Source organism: Schistocerca americana, chromosome X (genome assembly GCF_021461395.2).
Source record: "Schistocerca americana isolate TAMUIC-IGC-003095 chromosome X, iqSchAmer2.1, whole genome shotgun sequence".
NCBI lineage: Eukaryota > Metazoa > Arthropoda > Insecta > Orthoptera > Acrididae > Schistocerca > Schistocerca americana.
The window spans coordinates 685,230,191-685,245,136 of record NC_060130.1 but is presented as its reverse complement, the minus strand read 5'-3'; the positions used below and the strand labels follow the sequence as shown (position 1 = coordinate 685,245,136).

The following is a 14,946-nucleotide window of genomic DNA, read 5'->3' as shown; positions in this document are numbered from 1 at the left end:
TTGCCTCTTTCCCATGAAGTCCAAACTTGTCAGAGACATGTGTGCACCTGTTTGTAACAAAAACTTATGTTCTCTGCTATCCACTAAGCCAATTAAGCAAAATTCTCTCTCTGTACGGATTTAACTTCTGCTAAAATTTACTGGGAGCACTGCTTGGTGACCTTGGTGCCCCCTTTGCCATTTAACACTTCGTTATTCCTATTCCATAACATCCTAAATTGTGACTGTTGGCAGCTACGCTATATGTGGCTTGACTGCCCAAAATGGTAACATTTGGCATCAGCAGAGAAAATACTCTTTTTATCATGGACTAGTCACAGTGTTCCTCATAAAGCTGTTTCCTTTCTTATAGCTCCAGCCAAATATTCAGGAAATATGACCTGTGGCTACCACCAACAGAAATCTCTCAACACCCTTTGCTCTGCTTCTCCCGGAAGGACCTATTCACATCATCAATTTCTGTCAACTGTACATTTTGACATGGTTTCTTTGTTGTCTACATGAAACTTTCAATGAGTTCGTCCTGTCTTAGCAAGACACTATTGAACTGTTCATGATAACAGCTATAACACTGCAACAAGTCTCTTCTCAGCACAATGAACATTTGAGTATTTGCTAACTCCTAATGATATGTTACATATGTTTTTGCATATCCTATCAACTGTGACTTAGCCATATGAAACATATCTCTCTCTCTCTCTCTCTCTCTCTCTCTCTCTCTCTCTCTCTCTCAACTCATCTTCCTGGCTGTCAACAAGTTCTCCACAAATTCTAACAGTGTCTAGGATGGCCACTGATTAACTATATGAGGCCCTATCTCTCAAGGCATCCAACTGCTTCTGCAAGTCTGTATGAAAGTCTGTCCTCATTTGAACTACTTGCTCTAGCGAAGACTGAAGTGCCTGTGTTGTAATAACCTCTTGTTCCCCTGGCTTACTCACTGTAAAATCAGTCTCTGTAGGGAAAAAAACACTAATAAAAATAACAGGAAAGCAGTTACTATTCAACAAATAATATACTTTACCAAACACCCCTTAATCCTTATGCCCAAGTGCCAACCATGCACACTCTCTATTTAGTGGTGTAATGCCTAGGCATCCTGTGTATGAAACATATAACAGGCAAGGATTAAGGCCACTGTTGTTGTTGTTGTTGTTGTTGTCTTCAGTCCAAAGACTGGATTGATGAAGCTCTCCAAGCTACTCTATCCTGTGCAACATCTCTGGCTCGGGACCAGACACCCTTGGAGATGCCAAGATTTCGATTGTTGTCACCCTCAATGTCCATCCAGCTGGATGGCACTAATTGGAGTCTCAGCAGCGTTAGGTCTAGGACTGGCCAATAGATTAGTAGCTATTGAAAGCCACTGCTGATTATAGCTGAGGCCAGGTGACCCACATAGGGCCTTTGGCTTGTGTGAGTACATCTCAGCATCAGCACTTGCTGAAGACAACATTTTGCTAGATCTGGGTGTTGGAATTTTTTGTATATTTTCTCAGCATTGTTATGACAATGCCGCACCTCTGATCATCTGGGAACCGAAGCTGTGCAGCTTAAGGCCGTGGAATGAGATAATGCAGTTCGCTACTGTGGTGGACTGAGGTCTTGCACTGCGCCACCTCAGCAATATTCTGGCCATGGCAGCAGAATTTCACAGGCAGCTAAATGGCCCAGCCTGCCTGGGCATGAGTTGTTACATCTGCTCAGAGGGATGTGGGCACAACAGATACAAGTTTCTCTTTTGTACAGCAAGAAACTACTAGTGAATAAAGCTTTTTAAAAAAAAAAAAAAAAAAAATCAGCAGGTGAAGATGTTTGTCACAATGTGATACCTGCAATATATTCTAGAGCACCATTTACCGAATATCTTCCACAACATAAATACATACATAATGACGATCTGTACCACATTACCTCAAGGGTGCTCTTTGCTCTTTCTGTGCCACAGAATCAGAAAAAGGTCCATCATAGTCTCCTCATTCTACATTCAGTTTTAAACAATGGAAAATCCAGGATGGAATGTAATATTATGGAAAGGATAGTTGCTACTCACCATATAGTGGAGATTTTGAGTCACAGATAGGCACAACAAAAAGACTGTCACAAAGTAAGCTTTCAGCCAACAGAGCCTTTGTGTCACACACACACACACACACACACACACACACACACACACACACACACAGTGTGTGTGTGTTCCATAAGCCAAGCAACAAACCAGGAACAGAAAAGTTTCGTTATGCCTAGCCAGAACCCAGTCCCACATACATATTTTTGACAGTCTTTTTGTTCTGCCTATCTCAGTCATCTCTGCAATACAGTGAGTAGCAACTATCCTTTTCACTACATTCGCTTTTGCGTGACAAAGGTAGTGTAGTAACTCTGAATAACAGTCATGTAGGTGCCAATTTCCATACTTAGTCTGTGGGCAAAAATGCAGCAGTAGGAGAAAAAAAATTCTCCACTTATAAGACGGGTGGAAAAATAGAAGTTTTGAAGAGGTGTACTTCAAGAACTGGGACCTGCCTCCGTGGATTATAACAATGCCGTATGCAGCTGTATAGCCATTTGGCGCGACTGCACAATAATGTAATAAACTGGAGGGATGAGGAATGCCTTGGATTAGTGCTATGCAGTTAAAAATTCATCTTATTGGTTTTCCTGCCTTTATATAGTCACATACTGGCCCTTCCTCAATCCAAAAACACATCTTTCAATACACTTTTTGCTCACCATTAATTACACTAGTCAATGTTAAAAAATAGAAGTCATGAAAGTAATACAGTAAATAAGTTATCTTCATTAGATATGAAGCTTTGTAAGTAAAAAGAGTTGTACACGGTGTCAAAATTAATTTTTAGCATATGACAAAATCACAGGAAAATGTGAAGTATTAATGTAACTTTTTTTGTTAGCTACTTTTGTTGATATCCCACAGGATATCTTTTTAAATTCTGGCTGTCTTTGTATTGTATACGTTTAACGTTTTGTCTCAGTCCAACATTATGAAAATATGAGTAACTTTCTTGTGAATGTTTTCTAGATTTATTTCATTACATATTGAATAACCCAGGTTTAAGTATGAGAGAGGATGTAATTTAAGGTTGTTTTAATCAAGAAGGTGGCATATGTAGTTATATTAATAACATAAAAAGATCTGCAAAATAGGATCATTTTCAGTCAGTCACTGTATTTTAAAATGACCAGTTTTGAGAAATGTCACTGATTTTCAGTTCTGTTAAAAGTTAAACATCAATTACAAATTGAATATAATCCTGCGTTTAAAATATTACAAAGCAAAATCTAAATTAAGGTACAAAAGTTCTGTAAGATAACTTACCTTGTAGTTACATAGTAACTGATCTTAACAGAGCTATCAGTTTCACTGTCATATTTGAAAGCCATACTAGCACACTGTCACTTAATATTAAAATTTAAAAAGCAGTTTGATTGGTTTGAAATGCCTATAGTATACACATAACAGGTTTATGATAAAACACACACGCACAGTTCGTACAGAAAACATGCCAGAGCATTGTATATGAAACATTAAGGAAGATTTCGTGGATTTACAAACACATTTTATGAAAAGGAAAAACTACTTGAAAAACTTTTAAAAAGTTTGTGTTCCTGAAAACTACAGCACCGATGATAAAAGACAATAAAATTTAACATTGAAATACACACCTCACAATATTTTGAGCAAACAAGCAATGTGGAGCAACTGTGTACTGAGATCTGATAGTTACTGTAACTGATGCATGCTTGAAATGAAGTAAGTCCTTTTTTAGACAGTCCATGCTAACAAATCATCAGTTTCTGGGACCATGTATTCCGAGGTATACTGTCAGATTTTGTGTGCGTGTATTTTGTTTGGTTATTTTGTGTTTAGAAACATAGTAGCCTGTTTGAAACCCTATTGCATCCCAGAAACAGTTAAAATTATCAATATTTGCTTTGAAATTAGTGTACTGGCCATTCTATTGTCATGAATACAAAAATGAACTATTCAGCATCTTCGCTTGCATGAGAGCATACGAAATTTAACACATGGTCATGGGTAAAATAAAATTGTGTTTGTGTACTGTTTCATTGCTATTTCCTTACCAGGCAAATAACTGGGGTTTCTGTGTAACATCAAATTACTCTGGTGTCAAACACCATACACCTTATCCCCAAAGCATAAATAATAACATTTATTTCCTAAGTGAAAACTCAGCATGGCTGTAATGCATATATATTTCAGAGTTACAGGTGTCTAATCATATCTTATCAGTATCCATATATTTTGCAGGTAATTGTCTAGTGTACATATTTAAATATCTTTAAATTTACCAGGTTCAGCAACATCTATTGGATAAAGTGTGGCCTAAGCTTAGGGTTTTAGCAAGGTCATCACCAACAGACAAATACACTCTTGTCAAGGGTATTATCGACAGCAAAATAAGCGATAGTAGAGAAGTAGTTGCTGTGACAGGAGATGGAACTAATGATGGTCCTGCATTGAAGAAGGCTGATGTAGGATTTGCCATGGTATGTAAATATGATACAGTGTGCCAGTTAGTAATTTTAAGTTAATGGGTTACAGTATCTAAAAATTGTTACCCCTTTTTTCTTTAGGGTATTGCTGGAACAGATGTTGCAAAAGAAGCTTCAGATATCATTCTGACAGATGATAATTTCAGCAGTATTGTCAAAGCTGTAATGTGGGGCCGCAATGTGTATGACAGTATAGCAAAGTTCCTACAGTTCCAGCTTACAGTTAATGTGGTTGCTGTCATTGTCGCTTTTATAGGAGCTTGCGCTGTCCAAGACAGTCCACTCAAGGTACAGTTTTTTGGTGATATTTTATTCCAAAAACTTAATTTTTGAGTTCAAAAATTACTTCTAACAATATTTTTGGAGTTAGTTTTGTGTACAAAACATATCAAGACTGCCAGTTAACTTCCTGCATTTTTATGCCTAATCAGCTCAGATTAAATTACTGCTGTTGAGAATTTGTAAATAATAATAATAATAATAATAATAAACTGAGGGTGGTGGTCGTGGTGGTAGGAGGTTCATGTGTGCAACTAATGTTGCGGGTGAGATGAGAGACTGACTTTAGTTCGTGAGGTTGGCCACGCATGCTAAGAAGTTTTCAACCAGACAATCTTAGCTCATTGTAATACAGCAACCAGCCTTACATTTAGTTGAAAAGCTTCCATTTTAGTGGTTTCAACAACAAAACTGACACATCAAGGATAAGTGGAAACCGATTATGTAGAAGACATTAAAATACTTCAGGATAAAAGCAACAAAAATATATTCTAATAACTAAACTTTCAGTATCGCTGAGAGCTATTTTTCCTTTTGTAGTCTACCATGAAACATTTTGAAACGCCATTAAGCAATGTATCTAAGTTAACTGTAAGTGTTCTGTTTTAGACTATTTTCTGTTGTTGTGATTTGATATCTCTCTATCAAAGTGTGTGTAAATTACAGTTGAAGCTCTCTCCTTGCTAAAAGTGTGTGGGCAAAAGTAATGTAAATGTTGTTAATTTCAGGAGAAAGTTCTCATTCCAAGGAATACACAGTACAGTTGTTTGGAGCCAAGTGGAAGGCCTAAACCAAATGCTCAGACGATTCTGTGACAGAAGCCTCCTGGCAGATAAAAATGGTGCAAGAGCTGGATACTTAAGCCTAAAGACCTTCGGCTTTTTGGGGGAGGGAGGGGGGGGGGGGGCCGTGGCAAGTGAGCTACCGGCTGGTACTTGGATAGCTCAGTTGATAGAGAGCACTTAACACTGAAAGGCAAAAGTCCCAGGTTTGACTCCTGGTCTGGCACAGTTTGTTTTAGTCTGCCAGGAAGTTTCAGATCAGTGCACACTCACTGCAGAGTGAAACTTAATTCTGGATTCTTTGACCATCTGAAACCCAGATTTCTTGATACCAGCTAGCAGTTTATGCATTCTAATCTATGCTGTTAAATGGACTGGGTGCTATAGTTGCTGAGTATAAGTGGTGTGCATATGAAGGTTTTTAGGTTAGAGGAACCACTCCAGTGTGTCGGTGATGAATTATGTGCCATAATCAGAGAAAAGAGTGGACCAGCCTTGTTAATAATGGAATTCTTCCTTTCTTGTAGGTTGGGAAGAGATGTTAATGTGATATCAGTTAATTGCACGAACATCTCTGTACTGGTCTAACTGATTAAAGGTAACACTATTGATGTAGTACTAGGTATAAAAAGCTGGTTCAAAGTGGAAGTGACCAGCAGGGGAATAATAATTTCAATTGGAATAAATATCAGAGAGGCTAGAAACAAATGATCATATCCTACTTGGTGCTGCAAAGAATACTACATTATTTAGTGAAGGTACAGATCCTAAATTTGAAATAATCTGGCTGAAGGTAAGCACCAGAGCTAGGCACAAAAATGTATTCAGATGCTTCAGTGGTCCAACTGCCTTAGCTGCTGCTGCTGCTGCTGCTGCTGCTGCAGCAGCAGCAGCAGCAGCAGTAGTAGTAGTAGTAGTGATATACTGCTTCAGAGAAAATATTCCTGGTCATGATGTTAGGAAGAACTCTGCTTACAGCTGGTAAAATTGTTGTTTATTAAAACACAGCTGGTTTTTGAGCTTAAAGCTGCATCAGGTGCAACCTGCATATTAAAAGGCAATGTACAATGCCACCATGTTTTGTAGACATTAAAATTAATAAAGGAATGTCTAAGATGTACTCACAACATTCAAAGATCATAGGCATACCTATTGCTCCTAATCAAAATTTATTATTCAGAATATTGTCAATATTGTGGTGAGGAAAATGTAAAGATAACATGCTCCATTCTTTAAAATTTGCCTGAAGCTAAAAAGAAAAACAAAATATTTTATTGTCACTGCCAATATGATTAGTTGTGGCACTGTGTAAATTACTGTGTGGAAAACATCATGTGGCAGTGTCTTACCAGTGTGACAGCAGGGCAGCTCTGTGCAGGGCAAGGCTAACATGGCATGCATGAACAACAGAGAGAGACTAGCTGACTGACAGAACGGAAGCTGTCCACGTGGACAGTGCGATGTCATACAGTCTTGACTAAGAGCACTGTCACTTTCTTTAAAAGCGAGAATAATACAGAATTTTATTGCGTACTAACACCTAATCGTACAGCAATCACAATAAGCCAGAATGCTATTATGGTGCCTTAATTCCAGTTGGTTATTCAACAAGAATTTTAAAAAAATCACTTCCTCTGATACATTCAAAATTTTTTTTTTTCCTTTTTTGTGAAGTATTTTTAAATTTTCTGAAGGGCTTGTGATGCTGTGTCCTCTTTCAGATAAGTGTGCTGTTAATATAGACCACGGGTTACCTTGTTTGAAATGGCCTACCAATTTGCCCTATATGCTCCCTGGTCATGTTATTGTGATAGTTCAGGATCCAATTTCCCAGCTATAGAATGTGAGTTCTGTTACATAGCACAGGTGCCAGGGCAGTAATTCATGTTTAGATTCTTCTGAAAATCTCTGTAAAAATTAGGGCAGTTGGAGAGCTGACTTACAGGGCCAGTGTCTTTGATATAGTAACTAAGAGGCCTGAACTTGTCAGATTAGTTAATGTGGATGTGAACTGGGTGAGCACAAGGCTGTTTGAGTGTTCATGACGAGAAGTGTTGAAAAGAATGTTAATAAAGGTAAGAAAATACTCTTACTCGCAAAGAGTGGTAGGAAACAAATTACAGAGTATCTGAGCAGTTGACACTAATAATTTTGATTTGGTAATGAAGTTGTGGATCACAAATAGATAAATTTCAAAACCATTGTCCCCAGGTGCTCTGAACATGCACATTCCAGAGATTTTATGCATCAAAAATATATTCTCCTTCACTATTTACAACAGTTTGCCAATGCTGGGGTAAATTCCGATTCTGCGAATAGAATTCGTGTGGTTTTGAGGTGAAAAAATCGAGCCATGTTCAGAGCACATTTTCATCAGAAAAGGAAGTTTCTTGAAGGTTCTTTGATAGAGTGCAAAAGGTGAAAATCTGAGGTTGCAAGATCAGGTGCATAAGGTGGGTGCAGAATGGCTTTCCATCCAAACTCCTGTAGTCTAGCAGAATCTGGACGGGCATTACCATGAAGTAGCATCAATTCACGCAGTCTTTCTGGTCGTTGTTCTTGGACTGCAGCTGCAAGACATCTCACCTGTCAACAGTAAATGTTAATGGTGATGATTACATCTCTGCCAAGCAATTAGTAGTACTCCACACTGACGCTGTTCCACCAGATTCATAACGTTATCTTTTGTGGAGGCATGCAGGTCTTTGTATGGGAAATTTTTGCTTTGCTTATGCTCAACCATTCCTTTTCATTATGTTGGCATAGAGAGACTTTCTTGTCACCAGTAATGATACAGGGTAGAATGCTCAGTGTTATTCACAAGCCAACTGATGACAAGCAAGCAGAAATGCACATATGGCAACCTGCTATTTTTTGTGGACTTGGCTTAGAGCATGCAATACCCATACACTCGATTCTTGAATTTTCCCTATTGCATGCAAATGTTGCACAGTGGTGGAATGATCACAATATCATATCTGCCAATTTTTGAGTACACAGATGTGGACCATTGTGGGTTAATGCATTTAAATGGTCTTGATAAAAAGCAGCAGGTGTCTTGCAGAACATGGAGAGTAACTAATGTCAAAACAATCCTCCTCAAAATAAGAAAACAATTTTCTTGTTTGCTTTGGCCAAGGGCATTATACCCATATGTTTCCGACTTGCTCCACTACTGTCAACCCCTACTGAACTCTAACAGGAGAGGGCCACACGGGATTAGCTGAGCAGTCTAAGGCACTGCAGTTGTGGACTGTGCGACTGGTCCCGGCGGAGGTTCGAGTCCTCCCTCGGGCATGGGTGTGTGTGTTTGTCCTTAGGATAATTTAGGTTAAGTAGTGTGTAAGCTTAGGGACTGATGACCTTAGCAGTTAAGTCCCATAAGATTTCACACACACTTGCATCTAACAGGAGAATACATTGGAAATGTTAAGATTTCTCCTCTTGGCACTCTGTTTTCTAACTTTTACAGCTACAATCAGTGTCTTCAAATGAACGAAATGACAATATGTAAATTCAAATAGCAACAGTGAACTACAAATAAAATATATGATCAACAAATAAACCCATAGCAACCAGAATACCAACATCCAAAACAAAAATGCTATGAGCTTGGGTACCAACCTAATAGTTACATAAAACTGCTGCAAAAGTGGAGTGTTTAATCACAAACTTCAGGAAAGTCAAAGCTTTATTGACAAACTAACTGAACAAAGTCTAACTGAGCAGAAGGAGAGCAACTCGAGAATTGTTTAGTGAATAGATCTGATGAAAAATGTTAAGAATTCTTGATCTTACATAAAATCAGTAAGTGGAGCAGAGTCAGTTGAGTCATTTGTTGACCATATTGGCACTGAACAAAAGATGACAGAGTAAAGACTGAAATACGGAATTCAGGCATACAAAATTGCATTGTAAAATATCAGAATAGGTATCTCGTTTCGGATGTCCTATGGCCACTGAAATGTGAGGTTCTGAAGTGGGTGATTGTGGACTAGAAATTAAATTAAAATCACTTGACAATAGAAAGGCATCTGAATCTGTAGGATTATATTATATCAGCAGTTTATTGTGGGTTACTGGAGCAAAGGAGGATCAAAGTGATTTGACAGATACATACAATTGTATTTTTATATTGCTAATGTCAATCAGTTGTTGAGTTTTTAAATGTTTTTCATATTCACATATTATGGTCTGTTTGGAAGACAATTTTTTCTTGGGAGTCAACCTGGCCTGTGCTAATGAAGAACTTAGAAAACTCGGTGCAATGTTCTTTCAGGATATCGAGAGTGTGCAATAGAAAAGGGTGCTCAGTCTATTACCATGTTTCTAGACTTCCAGAAGGCATTTGATACAGTTACACACAGTCATTTGGTGAACAAAATATGAACTTATGGAGTATTGGACCAGATTTATAACTAGATTCAGGACTTCCTAGCAAAAAAAGAGCTCAGCTTAACCTGTTATTCTTAACGGGATGAAATCATTGGATGAAAATTTACGGTATCTCAAGGGAGTGCTGTAAGATTGTTTCTGTTGCAGTGCTGTCTGTGGGTGGGTGCGTCCATGATGCCGTCTGTTACAGGGAATATGCAATGCCAGAAATTTGTAGCAAGTCATAGGAAGACCTGCAGTGTCTGCTGGTGATGGCTGCAGAGACTAGCAATGAATGTCAATGTAAATAAATAACCATTATACATAAATAGATGAGTTGACCTATCACTGTTTGACTACACTCTTGGAAGTAAACTTATGATAAAAGGAACAGTAACTTAGGTGGATGTGGTTTGTAGGCTACTTCTCACATCCGACAGGAGGGTATATGGCCAGTCTAATGACTAACATTTCCAGATCTGAAAATTAATGTGCTCACCCCATGAAGACACAGGATAAAGGCCGGAAAAAAGAAAAAAATAATTACTTAAAATGGGATCTAAGTAATTGTATACACGAAGAATTGTGCTCTCAAAGTTCATGATCATTCTGCAACGTTATTTCACCGCAGCAGATTACATGAAGTCCCTACTCTGACAGGTGTAAATGATCCTAACATTGATGCTCTTATTAGAGCACAACATGAACAATTTTCAACTTAAACAAGATCATTCAGTCAGTACAGTTGGGTTATTGCAAATCTTGAGCCATTTACTGGTAAAGTGAAAAATCTTGTTACATATCACCTCTGTCTTTTGTGTTTGTCTTTTCTATGTGACTTTTCAGTTGGCAACTTCAAATTATTGCAGGCTGTGCAGATGCTGTGGGTGAATCTGATTATGGACACACTGGCTTCATTAGCTCTAGCAACAGAGATGCCTACACCAGATCTGCTTCTCCGGAAACCTTACGGAAGAACGAAACCTCTTATTTCTAGAACAATGATGAAAAACATTTTAGGCCAAGCAGTGTACCAGCTCTCTGTCATTTTTGCACTCCTTTTTGTAGGTAAGACTTGTTTTCATCATGTGCTGTTTTAGACAAATTACAATTTTTTTTCTCGAACTGGTAACTGTAAATGTGTGAACCAATGAACTTGATTCTGTTATTGGAAAAAGAAGCCCTTAAAAGGAAGTTATTTGAAACATGCCTGCTAGTTTCAATGACTGCGAAGAGGTGTTTTATTTGTTGTGCGCAGTTACTACCAATGACTAAAAGTTCAGATTCTAAACAGTCTGTTGCAATGTGTGATCTCTTATTTATACAGAAACACCAGATTTATACAGAAACACCAGATTTATACAGAAACACCAGATTTATACAGAAACACCAGATTTATACAGAAACACCAGATTTATACAGAAACACCAGATTTATACAGAAACACCAGATTTATACAGAAACACCAGATTTATACAGAAACACCAGATTTATACAGAAACACCAGATTTATACAGAAACACCAGATTTATACAGAAACACCAGATTTATACAGAAACACCAGATTTATACAGAAACACCAGATTTATACAGAAACACCAGATTTATACAGAAACACCAGATTTATACAGAAACACCAGATTTATACAGAAACACCAGATTTATACAGAAACACCAGATTTATACAGAAACACCAGATTTATACAGAAACACCAGATTTATACAGAAACACCAGATTTATACAGAAACACCAGATTTATACAGAAACACCAGATTTATACAGAAACACCAGATTTATACAGAAACACCAGATTTATACAGAAACACCAGATTTATACAGAAACACCAGATTTATACAGAAACACCAGATTTATACAGAAACACCAGATTTATACAGAAACACCAGATTTATACAGAAACACCAGATTTATACAGAAACACCAGATTTATACAGAAACACCAGATTTATACAGAAACACCAGATTTATACAGAAACACCAGATTTATACAGAAACACCAGATTTATACAGAAACACCAGATTTATACAGAAACACCAGATTTATACAGAAACACCAGATTTATACAGAAACACCAGATTTATACAGAAACACCAGATTTATACAGAAACACCAGATTTATACAGAAACACCAGATTTATACAGAAACACCAGATTTATACAGAAACACCAGATTTATACAGAAACACCAGATTTATACAGAAACACCAGATTTATACAGAAACACCAGATTTATACAGAAACACCAGATTTATACAGAAACACCAGATTTATACAGAAACACCAGATTTATACAGAAACACCAGATTTATACAGAAACACCAGATTTATACAGAAACACCAGATTTATACAGAAACACCAGATTTATACAGAAACACCAGATTTATACAGAAACACCAGATTTATACAGAAACACCAGATTTATACAGAAACACCAGATTTATACAGAAACACCAGATTTATACAGAAACACCAGATTTATACAGAAACACCAGATTTATACAGAAACACCAGATTTATACAGAAACACCAGATTTATACAGAAACACCAGATTTATACAGAAACACCAGATTTATACAGAAACACCAGATTTATACAGAAACACCAGATTTATACAGAAACACCAGATTTATACAGAAACACCAGATTTATACAGAAACACCAGATTTATACAGAAACACCAGATTTATACAGAAACACCAGATTTATACAGAAACACCAGATTTATACAGAAACACCAGATTTATACAGAAACACCAGATTTATACAGAAACACCAGATTTATACAGAAACACCAGATTTATACAGAAACACCAGATTTATACAGAAACACCAGATTTATACAGAAACACCAGATTTATACAGAAACACCAGATTTATACAGAAACACCAGATTTATACAGAAACACCAGATTTATACAGAAACACCAGATTTATACAGAAACACCAGATTTATACAGAAACACCAGATTTATACAGAAACACCAGATGTATACAGAAACACCAGATTTATACAGAAATACCAAATTTAGAGAGACAGTGCACCATTAACATATTTTAAGTGTAAGTTGTTTACCATGTTCTTTTCTCTTCCAAAGACAAAGTAACAGGCCAACTGCAGATGCTTTAGCAGTTTCTTAGGTCAGGTGTAACAACAGATTTCCCTCCTATGGCAGAGCACAGTTGAATAATGAAAGTTAGTGAGGTGATGACTTTTACAAGCAATGCTACTGGTTGTGCATGGGGTGTATTTGGATTTTTAGTGACAAAATATTTCACTGTATAAGTAATCACAAAGAAGACAATCACTGAAATTATGTGAAACACTCTTGGCAATTTGTGTAGTGTTTATCCAAAAAATAAATTACCTATGGTTTTTTTTTTTTTTTTTTTTTTTTTTTTTTTTTTAAGCACATAACGACATGGGCAAGACATTGCAAGCAGTAGAGAGCAACCAGTAAATAGCCACTACACAGGTCAGAATTCACAGTAAAATATGTGCACATCCCTTTGATTCAAACACCCAGTGCTCAGTAAGACTGGAGTCGGAGTTTCCTTGGAGAACTAGCCAAAACATATCTTGGTGATGGAGTGTCGGGCAAAGTATTCTGACACAGTGTGGAAATGGGGTAGATGTTTATTGCATTTGCTGTCAGAAATCCAATGATCAACACAGTTGCTTCTCGAAATATGTGTAGAGAGCTGTAGTTTCCAGATAAATATTGATAAAATCCTCTACTTTACTTAAACTGAACTCATGTTACAGTTTACTTTCAGATTTTCATATGTTTTTATTTTATTTGTGTTATGTGGCCAGTGTTGTCAGTAAACTCCACAATGGCTTCAAAGGCTCACTAAATTTTTACATATTATCAAGTGTAAAGCATCTTTATTTAATGGCAGTTACCAGGTTATATAACAGAGTTTTTCCCACTGTACATATATGAGGAATGAAAGGGAATTTGTTTGTGATTCATCAGTATATAGTGTGTAAATTTCGTAATACAGTGGCAACAACAATGGCTCTCTAACCTGGCTAGGCACAGTTAACTGAGCTTGGATAACATACAGGTACACCATTCCATTCTGCCAGTTTAAGTTGATCGTAGTGGCTCGTGCACAGTGGCATGCCATTATTGTGGTTATCTGTTGACAGATCTTTCCAGTGGGTCAGGTGAGGTGAAGAATGTGCACTGAGGTAGGTCAGGACAGGACAGGACAGTACAGTACAGTACAGGTAATGCAAAGCTTACGTCATCTAGTGGAATGTAACACTGCAGGGACCACAAAGATAGTGTGCAGCAAGTAGCCTTAACCATTAGCAATGTTACAGCTGTCCAAATTAATATATTCAAGAACCAGAGCTGATTATTTTCTAGGCACCCTATACTGTTACACCGTTTGCTGGGCGCACAACACAGAATGACAAATGCAGACTGGCAACATTCATTCTTCTCAGAATGTCCACAGATTGATGCATCTACTTTGACAATGAATGCATAACTGGGATTTAAATAAACAAGTGTAGTGTCACTCCTGTGTCCAAAGTTGTCACTGGATGCACCACTGATGGCAAGCGTCTCAACTGCAGCTTAAAAGAAAACTGTGACGATGGTCACCATACTGATAATTCATCATGCCCCAGACATACACTTTCCTTGTGTGTATATGGGTCTTTCTGCAAACAAGCCTTTCCTGACTCAAGGTGCAAGACCTGACTGCACAATCCAGCATGGCCAAAAGAACAATTTGTGTGTTGTATTAAGCATTAAATGTGTGGGGGCCAGAGAGATCCTGTGGGGTATTAGGTATGACCTCCCAGAACCCATAGATTTTGTATTTCCGTCTCAATTATGGGATCTTCACCAAGGCTAGCAGCAGTATCGTAGAACTGTAAACAATAGTCTCAATAGGCCACAGTCCTCCCAGTGTAGAATTCAAACATGTGCTCC

General features: G+C 37.5%; 1 protein-coding gene across 4 annotated transcripts in view; it reads left to right on the top strand.

Annotated features, from left to right (window-relative positions):
* LOC124555120 (plasma membrane calcium-transporting ATPase 2) overlaps positions 1–14,946 on the top strand; it is a 370,405-nt gene that overhangs the window by 302,896 nt on the left and 52,563 nt on the right. For all 4 annotated transcript variants that reach the window (XR_006968519.1, XM_047128924.1, XM_047128923.1 and 1 more), the window contains 3 exons: positions 4,339–4,533; positions 4,621–4,827; positions 10,844–11,042. Coding sequence is in view for 3 of the 4 variants with exons in the window: in XM_047128924.1 (XP_046984880.1) it covers positions 4,339–4,533; positions 4,621–4,827; positions 10,844–11,042 (601 nt within the window). In the remaining variant the exon portion in view is untranslated. The remainder of the gene's footprint in view (positions 1–4,338; positions 4,534–4,620; positions 4,828–10,843; positions 11,043–14,946) is intronic.